The sequence below is a fragment of the Podarcis raffonei genome, chromosome 13 (assembly GCF_027172205.1).
Source record: "Podarcis raffonei isolate rPodRaf1 chromosome 13, rPodRaf1.pri, whole genome shotgun sequence".
NCBI classification, from domain to species: domain Eukaryota; kingdom Metazoa; phylum Chordata; class Lepidosauria; order Squamata; family Lacertidae; genus Podarcis; species Podarcis raffonei.
The window spans coordinates 30,787,956-30,806,573 of NC_070614.1; the positions used below are offsets into that span (position 1 = coordinate 30,787,956).

General features: G+C 40.2%; 1 protein-coding gene across 1 annotated transcript; it reads left to right on the top strand.

The window, feature by feature from the left end:
* The first annotated feature begins 17 nt into the window (after positions 1-17).
* LOC128398653 (vomeronasal type-2 receptor 26-like) lies at positions 18-9,492 on the top strand. Its single transcript, XM_053359902.1, has 7 exons — positions 18-52; positions 1,913-2,056; positions 3,047-3,338; positions 4,938-5,786; positions 6,860-7,087; positions 7,447-7,573; positions 8,597-9,492. Exons 1-7 carry the CDS (start codon positions 18-20, stop codon positions 9,490-9,492), a joined length of 2,571 nt encoding a protein of 856 aa, XP_053215877.1.
* Positions 9,493-18,618: the final 9,126 nt, after the last annotated feature.

An 18,618-nucleotide genomic window follows, 5' to 3' on the forward strand; every position in this document is an offset into this window, starting at 1 on the left:
ACAGAATTCTTACCAAAATGGCAGTAAATGTTATTACTGGTACACAAATCTGGTAATATGTCAGATTATACAGAGAATAATAACTTTTAAAAGAAAAAAATAGTAGGAACTCAAGAAGGGGCCATCAAGCCTTCTAGTCTATTTTTTGTTGTGATATTTTTGTTGTGATATTTTGGCATGGATGTGAGTCTGGAACAACATGCCCTTACTTACATCATTATCATCATCATAAAATTTTATTTGTTCCCCGCCCTCCCCGGGCCAGCCAGGCTCAGAGCAGCTAACAACAAGTAAAAATAGCACAGTGTACATAAAATCACATGGTCAATTAATTAAAACACATTCTAAAATCAATTCAGTATCAAATGGCAACCATTGGGTTAGAGTTCTATGAGAATTACAGAACGAGACATGGGGTCAGACTGTGCCTTAGCCAAAGGCCTGGCAGAACAGTTCCATCTTGCAGGCCCTGCGGAAAGATGTCAAGTCCCGCAGGGCCCTACAGGCTTATAGAAGCTTGCTGGAATTGGCAGTTATACCTATTCAGGCTGGCAATTTGAAGGATCATCACTGTGACAACAGATGACTGATTGGTGGATAACCCCACCTGCCCATCAAAATGGCCTTTTCAGGAATCTAAGGGTGGTGTTCAACTAATTCCTAATGCACATGACTAAATTAGCTTCATTAACAAACAAACAAACAAAAAGATTCCTTCCAGCAGCACCTTAGAAACCAACTATGTTAGTTATTGGTATGAGCTTTTGTGTGCATGCACACTTCTTCAGAATCCCACTCTCAGGATCCAATCCACTAGTGGAAAGGGTTTCTCACCCCTGGCTTGCCAGTAGTACATGTGAAAAGGATCTAGGGATCTTACGTAAAGGTAAAGGGACCCCTGACCGTTAAGCCAGTCTCCATCCTGTGCACTGTGTTCAGTTCTAGGCACCACTATTTAAGAAGAATATTGACCAGCTGGAACGAGTGCAGAAGAGGGTGACCAAGGAATGATTCACATGTACTGAAGCTGAAATTAACTCATGTAGATAACAACTAGTTCAATAATATTGACTTTATCGATCTTTTTTACAAGCCTGTGTTGGTTGTGTAATTGTAGCCTTCTATTTTACTACCATTCCTGTAATGTTTTTTTAACAAAAGATACCAAATTTTCTTAATGGAAAGATGCCAAGTTTGAGGATAGTATTTTCAGAACTTCTCTCATGGTTTATATTGCCCACCACAACTATATTAGGCTAGGGGTGAGGAGTCCTGGAAATGGGGTTAAAATATAATTCATACAGCTGGACAGATTTATGTGAGTTCAAGGATTATCCTGATTGATGGCAACCTATCAATACTCTTGGTGGTGTTAATCCTTATACTAATAAATATTAAAGAACATCTCAGGCATTTAAAAGCATAAGTGTGCATTCCTAGTCAGAAAAGTGGAAAAGAAAACTTCTATTCAGATGTGATAAACATGTTTTCATTTGCAATCCCACAAGGAACTCCCACATTTGAATTCATACTCCCATTCATTTATATAGGCTATAATTAAATTCTAAAATCTATGTTACAATTACCATTTCCCCTTAGAGAACTAATCTGAGGATGACACAAAGATGCCCTCTAGCAATCATAGGTATGATGAGGGACTAGGAACAAGCATGCGCACACCAGTCTTATAACTTTACTTATATTTCATACCGTGGACGTTATGATTCAGGCATATCATCAGACTGATTGAGCATCCAATCTGGTCACGATAATGACAGAGTACATCCTGATAATGATGCAGGTGGAATCATGAGTTAGAGTGAAGGGTGGTGTTCAGTATGATGGTATTAGTTGTCTTCCTGCTAATACTGTCTTCTCATATTGCATGTAAAGACCACCTTGTTAAATGCAGGATCCATGCTCCACACCCTCCACTTCAAAAATACTGTCAGTCAGGCAGCATCATAATTGGTGGGATTGTTTCTCACAGTTTCATTGTTGCTAATTCAATAGCCTTCACAACCAAACCTCCAGCAACTTCGTTTGAAGATCTTTCGTAAGGAACTAATCTTTTCTAACTTTGCATTTTTGTTGTTGTTAGTTCGTCTTAGTCTTAGGAGCTCATAAAAAATATTTTCTTGTTGAACAGCAGAAAAAGTAATACATTTAAGGGAATGCTGAAGAGAGAAAGAAAATCGATAGGACAAAGCAAAATTTGTTGTCATCCCTGAGAGTGTTCAGAGCCTCCACCAGGAAGGGAATGAGGTTTTTCCAGATCCAGTTAGCTGTTTTGCCCCCCTGGAATATAGATAACATATTCACTCCACCATTGTACCAACGTTGGTCCAAATATACCTCCTCAACTATGACTACTATTGTTACTACTACTGTTAAAAATTGATGATGTGACATTCTGCCATGCATTTCCTTTGTCACATTTTTTTGAATGTAAGGTAAAATTCAGAGTAGAAAGAATTTTAGCTCTTCTTTCCTTTACAAACTCCTGCATCTCACCCATCTCCACCTCCTGTTTCCTTTCTTTCATCATATGCCTACTGTCTCCTCTTACACTTCTGTTGTGCTTTCCCTTCTTTCTGAATTTTTTGTTACTTGGCTTGAAACAGTGCAGTGTATTTGTGTTGTTGTTGTTTTCATTTTATTTACTTTCATCTTTCCATTTATGAGAGTTACCATAACTATCTTAATACACGCCTTTTGCACTGTATTAAAATGGACTGAATTTTTCTTTCTTTTTTGCTTGCAGGAGTGTGTTTCCTTGAAAGAAAATTCATATCACATTCAGTGGCTATCATTATGAATGTGCATAGTATAGGGTTAGAACATCAATAGATGTATCAATGTGAGTGTATTTTCCATTGTGTCAGTCATAGTAATATACCTATCAATACCAATTTTTTGATTGTTTACTTTTTCCCACTACAAAAGGCATATAAATAAAGACTGATGAAGCTGATGCAGAATAAAATTGCAACAATTTATTAAGAGAACAATATGTGTCTGATTGTAGTTGCAACTCTTATTCTAGTGTGGTGCCCAAAAATTACCAGCACATCCTGGCCTTGGCATTTGCTGTACTGGAGATTAATGAAAACCCTCAGCTATTACCAAATGTCACCTTGGGTGTCTGCATCTATGACAGCTATTTCAATGCTCAGAGGACTTATCATACTACTATACTACTTACCTCCACATTAGAGGTATTTGTCCCTAACTACTTATGTGACACCGAAAAACATTTGATAGCAGTCATTGGAGGACTAGATTCGGATATCTCTCTTCATGTGGCCACTGTATTGGATATCTACAAAATTCCGCAGGTAAGGGATATGTGTATATGAGTGGTATAAGTGCTAGTGGTAAAATGAACTAAAGAACTAGAGACCACAGCAGCTATTTTTCAAATACGATGAAAATGTGCACATAATATTTCCAAGAAGAAGAAATCAGGCCCATTTGACAGCCAATTTTTTTATTTATTTATTTATTTATTTATTTTACTGTATTTCATTTCATTATTTCATTTCATTTCTATCCCAACACACCTCCAAACGGAGCCGAAGGTGGCAAACATCAAAATGTAAAAACAATATGTTAAAATGAAATAGAAACATAGTTAAAACATTTTTAAACCATCTAGAAACATGCTCCCCTACCCACCTTGGGGAATATGTATATATGCATATCATTTTATACATTTCCCATCCAATATATGTATGTGATCTCTAAAAGGTCTTGGAGAATCTGCATATCATGAAAGAGTTTTGTCCTTGGCCAATCTCCAGGAAACACTAAATAATTAACATCTTCAGCTTCCTCCCAAGTTTGAGTCCCATGAATTCTGTCCTTGCTCTCAAAGAATACTAAGATCTTGTTTGATGAAAGGAGAGCTGAGAGAAAATGCATTCAATGGCTCTCCGACAGGTTCATGGTTTTAGGCTTTGTTGGTGGTTTGAGGCTGTCTACAGGCTGTGTCATAACTGCCCCAACAGGCTATAATACCTGTGATTACTGTTTTTAGGGACTGTGTCCTCTTTCCAACTGACACAGAAAGGTAGATGCTGGCCAGGGAGACAAAGAGCTGGGGAGCAAAAATTATTGACTTCTCAGGTCAGACATGGTGATTGTACACAGGGACCAGGGAACTGGCTCTTAAAGGAACAGTGGTGGTAAGAAAGACCGACTTGAGAATTGGTGAACATTACTGGGACTTCAGTTATAGAAGGGCAAAGAAAATAGGAGCAAAGCCCACAAAGGAAAGGGGAAGTTGATACTGAAATGCATCTATGTAGGGAGGGTGTTGCATAATTTTGTTGTTGTTGTTTAGTCATTTAGTCGTGTCTGACTCTTTGTGACCCCATGGACCAGAGCACGCCAGGCACTCCTGTTTTCCACTGCCTCCTGCAGTTTGGTCAAACTCATGTTGGTAGCTTCGAGAACACTGTCCAACCATCTCGTCCTCTGTCGTCCCCTTCTCTTTGTTCCCTCAGTCTTTCCCAAAATCAGGATCTTGTTCAGGGAGTCTTCTCTTCTCGTGAGGTGACCAAAGTAGTGGAGCCTCAGCTTCAGGACCTGTCCTTCCAGTGAGCCCTCTGGGCTGATTTCCTTAAGAATGGATATGATTGATCTTCTTGCAGTCCTTGGGAGTCTCAAGAGTCTCCTCCAGCACCATAATTCAAAAGCATAAATTCTTCGGCGATCAGCCTTCTTTATGGTCCACCTCTCACTTCCATACCTCACTACTGGGAAAATCATAGCTTTAACTCTACTGACCTTTGTCGGCAGGGTGCCAAAGAGAAATCCCTCTCCCAGGTCATCATTCCCAGCACTCCGGAGTTGGGAGGAACTATGAAAACATAAAAGTGATATATAATTATTATAATAATAATTTTCACTCATATCTCCTCTTTCATCTTCAGCTAACATTCAGTCCTGCACCAGTGATGAATGATAAAACCCCAGGACTTTCCTTCTACCAGATGGTCCCCCAGGAAGCTCTTCAGTATGAGGGCATTCTCTCTCTGCTTCTGCATTTCGGGTGGACGTGGATTGGGGTCATTGTTATGGATAATGATAATGGAGAAAGATTTGTGCAAACTGTGCTTCCAGTCTTTTCCCGGAAAGGCATTTGTTTTGCCTTCATAGAGAGAATCCCCACACTTTCTTTTGTCACTGAATTTATGGACATTATAGAAGATGGGGTCAAAATAAATGATAGTATGCTGGGCAGTAAAGCAAATGTAGTAGTGATCTATGGAGAATCTTATTCCATGTCATTTTTTAGATGGCTTCCAGTTTTATCTGTTGAAAATAAATTAGGGGGGAAAGTTTGGATAGAAACAGCCCAGGTGGAGATCAGTGCATTTCCCTATCAAAGGCACTGGGATGTAGAACTATTCCATGGTGCTATTATCTTTGGATATCAGTTCCGTTATTTACAGAGATTTCATGAGTTTCTTAAGAAAAGAAATCCTTTAAACACAATAGAAGATTATTTTATAAAGAAATTCTGGGAGACCGTATTTAGCTGTGTCTTCTTAAATACCATTGGGGACCATGTGGATGGAGATATTTGCACAGGAGAAGAGACGTTGGAGAGCCTCCCTCTCCCTTTTTTTGAAATGAGTATGACTGGGCACAGCTACAGCATCTATAATGCAGTCTATGTAGTGGCCCATGCTTTACAAGCCATGTTCTCATCCAGAAGGACATATGGCACAGTATTAGTCAGAGGAAGACCTGAACTTCAGAATCAACAGTTTTGGCAGGTAATCTTCCACACATTCTCATGTGGTAAAGGTAAAGGTAAAGGGACCCCTGACCATTAGGTCTAGTCATGACCGACTCTGGGCTTGTAGCGCTCATCTCGCTTTATTGGCTGAGGGAACTGGCGTACAGCTTCCAGCTCATGTGGCCAGCATGACTAAGCCGCTTCTGGCGAACCAGAGCAGCACATGGAAACGCCATTTACCTTCCCGCCAGAGCAGTACCTATTTATCTACTTGCACTTTGACCTGCTTTCGAACTGCAAGGTTGGCAGGAGCAGGGTCCAAGCAACGGGAGCTCACCCTGTTGCGGGGAATCGAACCACGACCTTCTGATCGGCAAGTCCTAGGATCTGTGGTTTAACCCACAACGCCACCCATGTCTCTTCTTCTCATGTGGTAGCACACCATATTTTGAGGGTAACCGGTGAAACTAATGTGTCTATAAACTCTACCCATGCTCACATTTTCAGCTTCCTTTCTCCGCCCACTGCGTAGAAATAAAAGAATAGTTTATGCTTTAGTCAACCTTCCTTTTTTGTGTCTATTTGGTATATGAACCTACTGAAACTACAGTGTATAATGGGTGCTAGTGATGTTTTTAGTGGTGAACCAATTCCCCAGACAAATTTCATTCCTTGCAAAAAGAGTACCATTGTTATTATGTCGCTGCCTCCAGAATATATACATCTATCTCAGTGGATAGGGTATGAGACTCTTAATCTCAGGTTGTGCATTGCAGGGAACCTAATTATATGACACTTGTGTTCCCTTCCACTCTACAATTCTATGAAGTCAAGAATGGCATGGTGCATCTGCAGCAGCACAGCTGGATGTCTCCATCTGCCCCAGCTGCAACAAAACATGACTCTTCCATATCAGTCTCTACAGCCACAGCAGGCACTGGAACTTCGCAACAGTTTGACCTCACTCACAAAGGCACCATATAGTCAGAAAAATGCAGCTCTTCTTTAAAATATATTTCTAAAGTGTCGTTTTTTTAAGTTCAACATTTTACTCACTACTGTATTAATGCAGCTATTTATTTCTTTATTATTTCCTTTTCTTTTTTCTAGCTCCATCACTTTCTTCAAAGTGTTTCATTTAATAACAGTGCTGGGGACAAGATTTCTTTTGATGAAAGTGGGAAAATGATAGCTGCAATTGATGTTATAAACTTGATCATTTCCTCCAACCAATCCTTTCATAAAGTAAAAGTTGGTAGGCTTGATCCTCAGGCTCCTCCAGACAGAGTGTTAACCATCAATGATAAGGTCATAAGGTGGAACAGCTTGTTTAACCAGGTAAGATCTAACTGTCAGTACATTGAAAACTATTTCTGATTTGCAATGTTAACTTTTACATAGGGGACCATAAACCTCTGCTTTGCCTTATTTGCTATTGAATTTTGATAAATTGCAAGATTTCTTCCAATTGTAGTCTCTCTTTCAGAGTCAAGTAACAATTATTTTGTATCCCAACATGCAATACATTTTGGGAAACTGCTTTGAGGTATTTTACAATCCATTAATTATATATATATGCTCTAGCTATTTATAATTTTTCATAACATTATGGCTTCCTTATTCTCTAAGAAACAAGTCCTCAAAATCTTAAGGATCCCAAGCTCATTTTTTCTTGTCGTTTTTCATTTCTGGATTAGGCACAACCTTTATCCGTATGCACTGAGAGTTGTTATCCTGGTTATAGCAAGAAAGTGAAGGAGGGGGAGCCATTTTGCTGCTATGATTGCATTCCATGTCCAGAAAGGAAGATTTCAACTCAGAAGGGTAAAACATATTACTTATGCCCTCTCCTCCATCCACCTCCAACACAAATCTCAGTTCCATGCAGTTGACTGTTCACAGTTATAATTTCCATCTCCTATGGTGTGCTCTTTTTCTTAATGCCAATTAAAACCCATTATAAGAAGAACCTCCACATCCAAGGGCAATTTAGGGAGGTTTCACATCATGTGAAGTGCATAGCACCCAGTTCCCCCTGCCCGTCCCCCATGGTGAGCCATTGAGGCGCAGGCAGATTGCCAGTACCTCCCATACCCTGAGAGTTTTATAGGGGATGGTTTAACCCCTTCCATCTCCTTTTTTCAGCCTGTTCTTCTCTCCAATGTTGAGAGAGCCATTGCCATGGCATGATACACGAACCAGAAGCCTGAAACAAAAAGTTTTGAAGGTAATGGCCACTCAGCAGCATTGTGGATGGGCAGGGGTTGTGGCCAAGCAAATTCCCCCCACCTTTGAAAACCATTTTCTTGTGTCTGGCCATTGGAACCCTCCACAGCCAGCCATAAGGGCTTGCAGGATTGCCCAACAATATTGAATCTGAACTGGGCAAAAATGCAGCAGACTGTAGTGAAGAAGTCTTCACTCTGGTCCGCTTCCAGAGTATTTAAGCCGACAGTAGCCACCAGCAACCTTCCATCCCACACCATATATAAAGCATATTAGTACTTTGGTTCTTAGACTGTGCTGTGGTGCAAAATGGCCATCGTATTCTTGGCCAGGAAGGAATTTGCCCTCAAACATTTTGGGCCTGTTGTGGGTTTTTTTTTGCCTTCCTCACAGCAATTGTCACAATGAGCAAAGCCTACCAAGACCTAGCTAATCTTTACATATCTTTAGGCCCCAGGTGAAAACATTCCCCTTCAATCAGGCTTTTCTCTGAATAAACGATCTATGACCCTTTGAATGAATTATGTTATATATTTTGTGTTTGAATGTACCCCACCCTGTGATATTTGGGTGAAAGATGGTATGTAAATTTAATAACAATAAATTACCTTTGCTTTTCAGATATGCATGACTGTTATGACTGCATGGACACAACCTATCCAAACATCAAGCATGATTTTTGCATACCCAAAGCTAGAACATTCTTATCTTATAAAGAACCTCTAGGGATCAGCTTAAGCCTCTTTGCACTTTCCTTTGCATTGATAACAGCTCTGGTGCTGGGAATAATTCTAAAGAACCACAACACTCCCATCGTCAAAGCCAACAACCGGAACCTCACATACATTCTCCTGATTTCCCTTCTGCTTTGCTTCATTTCTGCCTTGCTTTTCATTGGCCATCCGGAACCGGTGACATGTCTTCTCCGACAAACTGCATTCAGCATCATCTTCTCAGTGGCTGTTTCTTCTGTGCTGGCAAAAACTATCATGGTGGTTCTGGCATTTATGGCCACAAAGCCAGGAAGCAGGATGAGGAAATGGGTGGGGAAAAGGCTGGCCAACTCCATTGTTGCATCCTGTTCCCTCATGCAAGCAGGCATTTGCAGTGTGTGGCTGGCAACCTCTGCCCCATTCCCAGATGTGGAAATGCATTCAGTGACTACAGAAATTATATTAGAATGTAATGAGGGATCTGTCATTTTATTTTCTTGTGTCTTGGGCTATCTTGGCTTCTTGGCTATTGTCAGTTTCGTTGTGGCTTTCTTTGCTCGGAAGTTACCGGACAGTTTCAATGAAGCCAAGTTCATCACTTTCAGCATGTTGGTCTTTTGCAGTGTGTGGCTATCCTTCATCCCAGCTTATCTGAGCTCCAAGGGCAAATATATGGTGGCTGTGGAGGTCTTTTCTATTTTAGCTTCCAGTGCTGGGTTGCTTGTGTGCATCTTTGCACCCAAATGTTACATCATTTTGTTGAGGCCTGAGCTGAACAACAGGGGACAGCTAGTAAGAAGATAAGACTCAATACATCCTTTTTTTTTACAGACTGTGGTCTGCACATGCACACACCTTTCTGATATGCTTCCCTTTCTGGAGCTGTTCAATATACATTTTGCTCAAAATTCTCCAGTCACTACTAGTTTGAAATACTAGTGAAACTCAGAATCAACTTTTTAAAATGTATGTACAGATGGTAAGTCATACAGACTTACGTATGTACAGAAAGTATTTTTAAGTCAGACACATTCAAGAACTATACAGCAACACAGAAATGAGGATCAGAGTAGGTTTAAATGAAGATATGATGGTATGCATTTTATTATAGTCTGTGATCTGATAATATTTTATAGAGAGATTAATAATATTTTAAAGAAAATAATAAGAATTCAAGAAGAGTGTGACTTGGCTAAAATGAGCTTGCTTGTATGAACTTACTGAAGCCTGCTGCTATTCATCAATTCAGGCTAGCAATGTGAAGAATCTTCTTCTGAAGGAACAGCTTGAGCTGCACCTACAAAGTGATTTTTTATTTTTTTTATTTTTTTGTCACTTGACGCAACCCCATCTGCCCATAAAAACAGCCCATTGAGGAACCTTAGAGTGGTATTCTATCATGTCTGGATTTGGGTTTAATTAGCCCTGAATCCTCCCATGTCAAATTGGTACTGTTCTATAAAGTCGAATATGCTTCAGTTAGGGTCAGATGTGGAATGGGACATGCCAATGAGGCATTAATTGTGTATGATCTAATCAGATGTTGGAGGAAGATGTACACAAAGTCCTATGTAGAAATACAGTATCTATATGTATGAAAATGCAGCAGCTATTTATTCAGAATTTTGTATATTTACAAAGAAAGCTTACTATCTCTTCAGTGTGGATAAACTTTGACAAGTTACAAAGAAAAAGCTCTGTGCGTTTGTTCATTTGTTTAAAATGAACAGCTTACAATTTTTATAATTTTTAGCAGAATTGTATTAAATTCTCAAGTGTATCACACCCTACTGATGGGATGAATCCTACCTAATTTCAGAAGGATACCTGCAGTTGATTTTCTATGAGGCCATCATTAACATGTTTGAGGTCATTAAAAAGAAAATACCATACACCATAGAGGTGTCCCTAGGTGGGGATACTTCCAAATTACAGAGAAATAGTAATTGTCTTTGTGCACTGCTATTCATTGGCCACCCTCAGAGGGTAGCATATCTTCTTCAACAAGCTTTTTTGGCACCATCTTATCAGTGGCTGTTTCCCATGTCCTAGCCAAAACCATCACAGTGGTACTAGCTTTCATGGCCACCAAAATAATAATAATAAATCCTTCCAGTAGCACCTTAGAGACCAACTAAGTTTGTTATTGGTATGAGCTTTCATGTGCATGCACACGTCCACCAAGCCAGGATCTCAGATGAGGAAGTGGTTGCGGTGAAAGCTGGCTATGTTCATTATTCTTCTCTGTTCCCTTATACAAGCAGTTATTTGTTCAATATGGTGGGCAACCACTCCACCATTCTCTGATATTGACAAGGATTTCATGGCTGAAGAAATTGTACTGCAATGCAATGAGGGGTCTGTGGCTATGTTCTGCCATGCCTTGGGCTATTTGGGCTTTCAAGCTATTATGAGTTTCACAGTTACCTCCCTTGCTCGTAAATTGCCAGAAAGTTTCAAGGAAGCCAAGTTTACCACATTCAGTTTATCAGTGTTTGATAGTATTGGTTGTCCTTTGTTCTAAGCTATATGAGCTCCAAGGAAAAATACTGTACCTAGTGGCTGTGCAGATATTTTCAATAATAATAATGATAATAATAATAATAATAATAATAATAATAATAATAATATCTTGGCTTCCAGTGTTGGCTTGCTGGGTTCCATATTTTCTCCAAAGTGTTATGGAATTCTGTTGAAGCTTGAGCAGAGCAGTAGGCAACAGTTGATATGAAGAAAGATTCAGGTAGGTAGCCGTGTTGGTCTGACACAGTCAAATTAATTTTTAAAAAATTAAAACTTTTTTTTAAAATAAAAAATTGTCTAGTAGCACCTTAGAGACCAACTGAGTTTGCTCTAGTATGCACTTTTGTTCCTCTTTTGGCAGACAGTAGAGGGAGAAGTAGAAGACTGGAGGGGGGCGGAGGCATTGAAAGCTGAATAGATAACAGAATTTAGTGAGTAGGAATGTCAGAGACGTTCCTCTTTTGACAGACAGAGAGGATTCAGAAGGGGAGGAAGAAAGGACAGAGCTGGCAGGCAGTGAGGAATTCCAAGAGGTGGGGGAAGGAGTCACAGCACAAAGAAAGGCAATTTGCCAGTTCTGATAATGACACAAACAGAGGAGGAGAAGATACTGTAGAGGGGGAGGGGGTTGAGTCTCCCAGAAGCAGACGCTGGAGTCGCTTAATGGAAAAGCGACTCATGGGGGAAAGGAAGAAGAAAGGGTGGAGATCATGTTTTGGTCGGAAGAGATTAGTTTCGGTAACTGGTAGTGAGAGTGATGAGTAATGTAGCGAAGCTCAGTGTACAAAGCTTGCAAACTGCTAATAAATCTAAGTAAGAAAATAACCAGAGAGCTTGTCATGTGTGGGAGTGTAGCACCCTGCTCGTGGTTAACGCTTAGCTGGAATGAAATATTCAACGCAGCAATAGAGAAATTAAAATAATAATTTATTTGTCAGACAAATAAATGAGAGGCACAGTGGTATATGGTTACCAAAAGCTCTGCCTGCCTCCAGCCCTGATGGCCAGCACTTATATTTCCTCAGCCCAGCCCCCTTGCTCCTCCTTTGGCTGCCTCTGTCCAATCAGCCTGGTTGAAATTCCTATTGGCTGTTTGCTAGAACCAATCATAAAAGATACACCCATTTCCTATTACCTTTTATGGGAGACAAAGAGCTATATTTCCTTCTATCCATAAATGGCAGACAAGTAGCCATATATCTTACATTTGCCTCGACAAGGCACCTTAATTACCAGATCACCTTTTGCCCCTGTTGCCCCTACATTCCAAAACAAATGGCTAAAACAAATGGCTCATGGTATTAAATTCTATCTAAACAGAGATCTTAGGTTCACATTCTCACACACCATCAATGAAATAAGAATCTAACATAAGAATCTAACATTTCTTACTTTCTGAATCCTTTGCATTGTTACATTAAGGCAACAAATCTCATACATAACATAGATAGCTTTTTAGAAGAAAAGGCCTTTGCAAAGTAAAAAGGAATTCAGTAAAAACAGCTTCAAAAGAAGCCTCTTCAGTTTACACCCACCTTTCCCAGCCAGCTGCTTTTCCCATTAGCTCTTCCCAAAATTTATTGCCCTTTAACTCTCTAAACCTTAGGAAAATATGGCTAGAGTCTGATGGGAGACACATGGTATTATTTTCTGTTAAACAATAAATCTTACTATTTACCAACTCTTAATTAGTGTTTTTGCAGCTTGATTGTATTCTATAATATGTAGGGTCAATGTAACATTTGCTCCCAGCCTGTAATTCCCTTTTACAACTTTGAGAAACTTGTCTCCTGCTACTGCTATAAATCAGGGGGGCCCTTGTTCAAGAGAGCAGGAAGATAAACAACTGCCAAAGTACTTAGCCAGCTGCTTTCTGACTGGCATGAAACATACAAACATTTGCAAATATATCTTTTAGCTCATTTTAAAATACAGGCCTTGATCAGATGCCCCAGGAGAGCCTACAGACCTGACAAGGAGGAGTTTGAAGCAGAAAGCAGTCAGTAGGAGGCAGAAAAGAGGCATAGGTGCCTCCCTGTCCCTGCTGTGATAACTCCTCTCCACCTTTGTCTCCCAGAACCAGAAGAAGCATGAAAAGGGTGGAACAAAGACAGGTATGCAGGCACAATCTCTGATTGCTTGAAAAAAAAAGAGAGAGGAGGGCCTTAGACAGCTGTGGGGAGGCAGGGAGCTTCAGTCTCCACTCCTTCACAGGGCCAAGGTCTACCAAAGAAGAGTAGCTGTGTTTATTAGGCCTGGCACTCCTGTGCAGAACTTCTTTTTTCTAGTATACAGTTAACTCCATCTACTTTGTGTAGTTTACTGTTGGCTGGCTTGTTCCAGACAGTGAGACCTAAAAACTGCCTTCTCACTTATGAGGCCTTTTCATAGGGTTAGGATCTCATTTGGGGCTCACTTTGTAACATTCACTTGAAGTTTGGGGCTTCCCTAACCACTTCCTAACCACTTTTGGATGCTTTTTCAGCTCTGTTCAAAGCACCTGCCTTTTGGCTCTTGGCTTACTGACCATACATTTTTAGAAAATGAAAATGTGCTCAACTGTTGGGGGAGTGATTTGACATGGCTTGTGTTTTCTTTCCTTGTACAAGGGCATGTGATTTGCTCTTTCTGAATTTCTGAGACCATAAAAAATAATTATTTTTTGTGCTTCTCGGAATAGAGGCAGAAGTGTGGATGGATGGGATTTTTTTCTTTGCATTTGAAGGCAATACTACATGATTTGCACTGTTTAAAACCAATACAGGAAGTAAATCACAGCTATGCTTTGAAATTAGTACTTCTCTGAACTGTGTGATGCAGTTGTCCAACCAAACAATATGAACAAAAATGAAATAAATGAGGGGGATGTCAGAGAACTGGACTGTTGAATCGCGTTCGAATCAAGGCAAACAAGCGGATGGTGTTTTTGAGATCCTCATCTGAGCTCCAAGGCTGCTTTTTGAGAGAGCCCCTTGAAACCCATGTGTCTCTCTTTTATTGAATCTTACAAAAGCATGGCCACTCATATGTTAGTGGCTGATTGGTTAAAATACAAACAAAGAGGCTAGTTCCTTATTGGTTAACATAGGTATAAGGAGGGGTTACCCAAAATCCATTAATCTCCAATTCTTCAAAGGGTCTTTTGCTAATGGACCTTAGACAAGTATCTAAGCTTTTAATCCACCTAGATTTATGATTGATTATATTATGTCTAAATCAATTACTAATGTTATGATCAGAATATAAAAACAACTAATTAATTATACACTGAAGGAAAACAGATCATTGTAAACTTAATGTGACCTGAGTGAAAAAAGAGTGGAATGCAAAGAATGGAATTTGTGTGTGTCTGGCACATCTTTACACAGCGTGTATATGAGAGAGAGAAGCAGAGAAAGATTTTAAGGTTCAAAAGCTTAAGAAAGTAGCTAAGGAAAGTTTCCCAGAATGCCACAGAAAAGAACCAGTGTTTTACTATACTGGCACATAAAGAGAACATCTCTACATCTCCTCCTTTCTTTTCTTATTTGCGAAATAAGGCAACTTGTGGAATGAAGCAGCAGTACTTCAGGATCAGTGGTTTGCCATCGAATCCCAAAATAATACTGCGGGGGTGGATGGGGCAAGAGTATTTCAGGATTATTGGTTTGCCAGTAAATCCCAAAATAATTCTACCCACATTTCCCCTTTTTGTTTATTATTGGCGTTGCCATTTCGAATAATAGGCAGCGAGGAGAGCGCTCGGTGGGTCAGGAGGAGAAAAAAAGCGAGAGAAAAGATTTGTAAGGCTAGGAATGCATTGGAGGAAGCAAAAGAACAAAATTAATATACATACAATTATTATGGCATAATAAAAAAGACTACGAAGCCAAGTAAAATTAGGCAACCAGCCAGTGAACCACAGAAAAATAGAATCCCAGAAACCAGAGAACCCAACATCCTGTTTAATATGATGGGTAAGATTTTGCAAATGAGAAATTTGACGTTGAACGGCTTTAGAATTGTCAGTGATGTTAAAACAGCACATATCTGCGACTTGCTCACAGCCATAATGATGAAGCATAAGAAGGTAGTCGATAGCAGCTCTGTTTTTGAATAAACCATTGTGAAGTTCAGCTTGCTCTGTGTTGAGAAGGTGAAGTGCTCGAGAAGTAAAATTCAGGGCTTTTGCTGCAGAACAAGCTAGAGAGTTAATATTTCTGCTATTACGTACAGCCAATCCTGGAACACCTAAGAGAGAAACAGCTAAAGAGATATATTCAGACCTACTGGGAAGAGAGACAAGATCATCACAATCATCAGACAATTCAATATTGCGACTATATCGATTGTGAAATAGATGATGCTTTTCAGGCAATATGATAGACAAGCGGCTTAAACAGCAAGGTGTACCGTGGCTAATGTTTGCAGGAATATAATTAAACGTATAGCCAGGACATGACCAAAACCAACCTGCAGGTAGCTCTGTGTATTTATACACATAAGAGACATTCACATAAGCAGAGCAATTAAAATTATCCTTGCCCATTTTCACACAGTTGGATTTTGTGCAATTCACCATGCGAGCACAAGTAACATTATAAGATGCCACATATGGTGTTGATAAATCAATAGCCAAAGGTGGTCGTTTACGCACTTGAGTTCCCCAGACAATATAGGCAGAGTACCCAAGGTTGCGGAGAGAATCATTTTGAGGCAAGGATGAAAAAAACCATGTATCATTTTGTATGTCAAAAGGATCATGGCAGACAGGAATGAGGCAGGTTCCGAGGATATCGGCTATTGCCAGCTTCTGAGTCAAACAAAAAGAAGAAACATTGAGGGTTTTTGCAAAAGATTCCCACACATTCGGTGGTGTGGAAGCACTGTTGGGAGGAGCAGAAGCAGAAAGAGGCAAAAACAAAACACTGATAATGAGCACTATCATAGAATTAATATTAAGGCACGATATAATGCACAAGAGTAAATTAGCAGGGCTTGCTTCAAGCTGCTGTTCACTTCTAAACTGTTCAGCCTGAAGAGAAAGCGATTTTATTTGACCCCACGTCACTGGGGCATTAGGATTTCCCCGCTTGCGAGTCCTGGGAGGGCTGGACGTCGCATCTTGGGTGATCTGAAGTTGGCGTCGGAACTGAGGCAGTGGATCCTGAAGTGTCTGTTGCCATGCCATGGTACAGTCGGACGCAGCGAGCGGGAACCCAGCAAGTACCCTGTGGAGTAGAAACTGCAGCATAACCCTTACCCCATGTAATTAATTTTACTGGTTCACTCCATATATTGGAGGGTAGCTTTTTATAACGGACCAGCGGAGCTGGAAGAACTTCCTTCTGCTGAAAATGCTTCTGAAGGCGAGTATAGGATTGATGATCCTGTATAGAAATATTCAAATGGTTGAGAGTAAAGAGAACACTAGCCAGCCAACCTTCCTTTTCTGAAAGAGAGGTTGGAATTCCGGCCTTCATTTCCTGCCTGTTCAGCGCAGATTTAAGGGTGCGATGCGCACGTTCAATTATCGCTTGACCTTGAGAATTGTAAGGGATTCCAAACAAATGATGAATATCCCATGTTTCACAAAACTGAGCAAAGCCTTTTGCACAATATGCTGGGGCATTGTCAGTTTTTAGAGAATGAGGCTTGCCCATAACTGACATGGTACGAACGAGATGATTGCAAACATGCTTAACCTGCTCACCCCTTTGAGGGGTGACCCAAAGGAAACCTGAGTATGTGTCAATGCAGACATGCAGATACTTCCAGGGTGAAAAAGGGGCAAAATGAGTTACATCCATTTGCCATATTTGATTGACTTGAAGTCCACGGGGATTAACACCAGGGCTGGGATGGCCAATCTGATTAGAGCATTGAGGACATTGCTGAATGATTGCACGTGCCGCTTCCAACGGAATTTGAAATTGGCGGCTAAGGGCTTTAGCATTCTGATGATGAAAGGCATGACTTTCTATAGGAGAAACAGGCAGAATCTTAAGCAAAGAATCTGCTTTTGCATTTCCATCAGAAATAAAACCTGGAAAAGGCTGGTGGGAGCGAATGTGCACTACAAAAAGTGGATGAGAACGACGAGAAAGAAGCAATTGCAAGGACAGGAAAAGACTCAACAAGTTGTCATCCAATAAAGGACTTACATAACTGCCCTGTATGCGGGTTATGACATTTGATACATACAAACTATCAACTATTAAGTTAATAGGTTGTGAAGAAAAATGATGCAGAGCTTTGACAGCAGCTGCTAACTCAGAACGCTGAGCAGATTTTTGTGGCAAAGTGTACAAACTTTGCCATTCGTTGTTCTGTTGCCAAGCAACGACTCCCCTAGTGGGAGCTCCGTCAGTGAAGACAGTCAGGGCATCCAAAGGGATAGGAGACAGAATAGAAAAGAATGACAGGGAAAATTGTTTGCTCATCTGCAAGCGAGTGTCTGCAGGGACATGGTAATCTATTTGACCTACAAAGTTAGCCAATGCACACTGCAAATCCATGCTATTGGAGAGAGCAGTTTCCCATTGCTCTAAAGGCATAGGCAGAATAATTTGATGACAATCAGTGCCAAAAAGCGCTTTGCTACGACGGCGCCCTTTGCAGATAAGCTGAGCAAGGAGATCCACCAAGGGAGTTACTGTATTCTTTGGTGTATGATGTAAATACATCCATTCAATTATGTGAACTTTAGATGGTCCTATCTGGATAATGGCTGCAAAAGGTTGGATAGCATCTGTCATTATGACTACATCGGGCAAAACATTAGGAATTGCTCGATCAACCCAATGAATTTTCATGAGTTCCTTCAGATGGGCAACTGTTTTCTGTTGAGCAGGTGTCAAGGTGATTTGCTCACCAGGAAATTGATGGCCTTTTAAGGCTGAAAAAAGCGGTCGCAAAACTTCAAGAGGGATTTTAAAATAAGGTCTTATCCAGTTAATATTACCCAGCAATTGTTGCAACTGAACATATTTCATTGTTTTGGGAACATGTAGTTCAGGGATTATAGGAATAGAGTAGCTAGCCATCATTTTGTGACCCAGATATTGAAAGGGAGAAGTTTCCTGGACTTTCTCTGGAGCAATTTTTAAACCATACAATGACAAACAGGTTGTTAAATCATGTTTCCAATGAGGGGGAAGGCACGGAGCACAAATCAGAACGTCATCCGTGTAATGATAAATCAGGAGGTGTGGATACTGAAGACGGAAAGGCTTAAGGGCTTGATTAACATAATATTGACACATGGTAGGGGAGTTTAACATTCCTTGAGGGAGAACTTTCCACTGATATCTCTCAGTTGGTTGACAATTATTAATTACAGGTACAGTAAAAGCAAAATATATACGATCTTTCTCCTGTAGGGGGATAGAGAAGAAACAATCTTGCAAATCTATTATAGCCAATTGA

Excerpts from the sequence above, each read along its gene's own strand:
- LOC128398653 (XM_053359902.1), top strand. The coding sequence starts at position 18 with ATGGCAGTAAATGTTATTACTGGTACACAAATCTG. Across the intron at positions 53-1,912 it reads ATTACTGGTACACAAATCTG|GATCCATGCTCCACACCCTC; the intron begins GTAATATGTCAG and ends TGTTAAATGCAG. Across the intron at positions 7,088-7,446 it reads GGAACAGCTTGTTTAACCAG|GCACAACCTTTATCCGTATG; the intron begins GTAAGATCTAAC and ends TTTCTGGATTAG.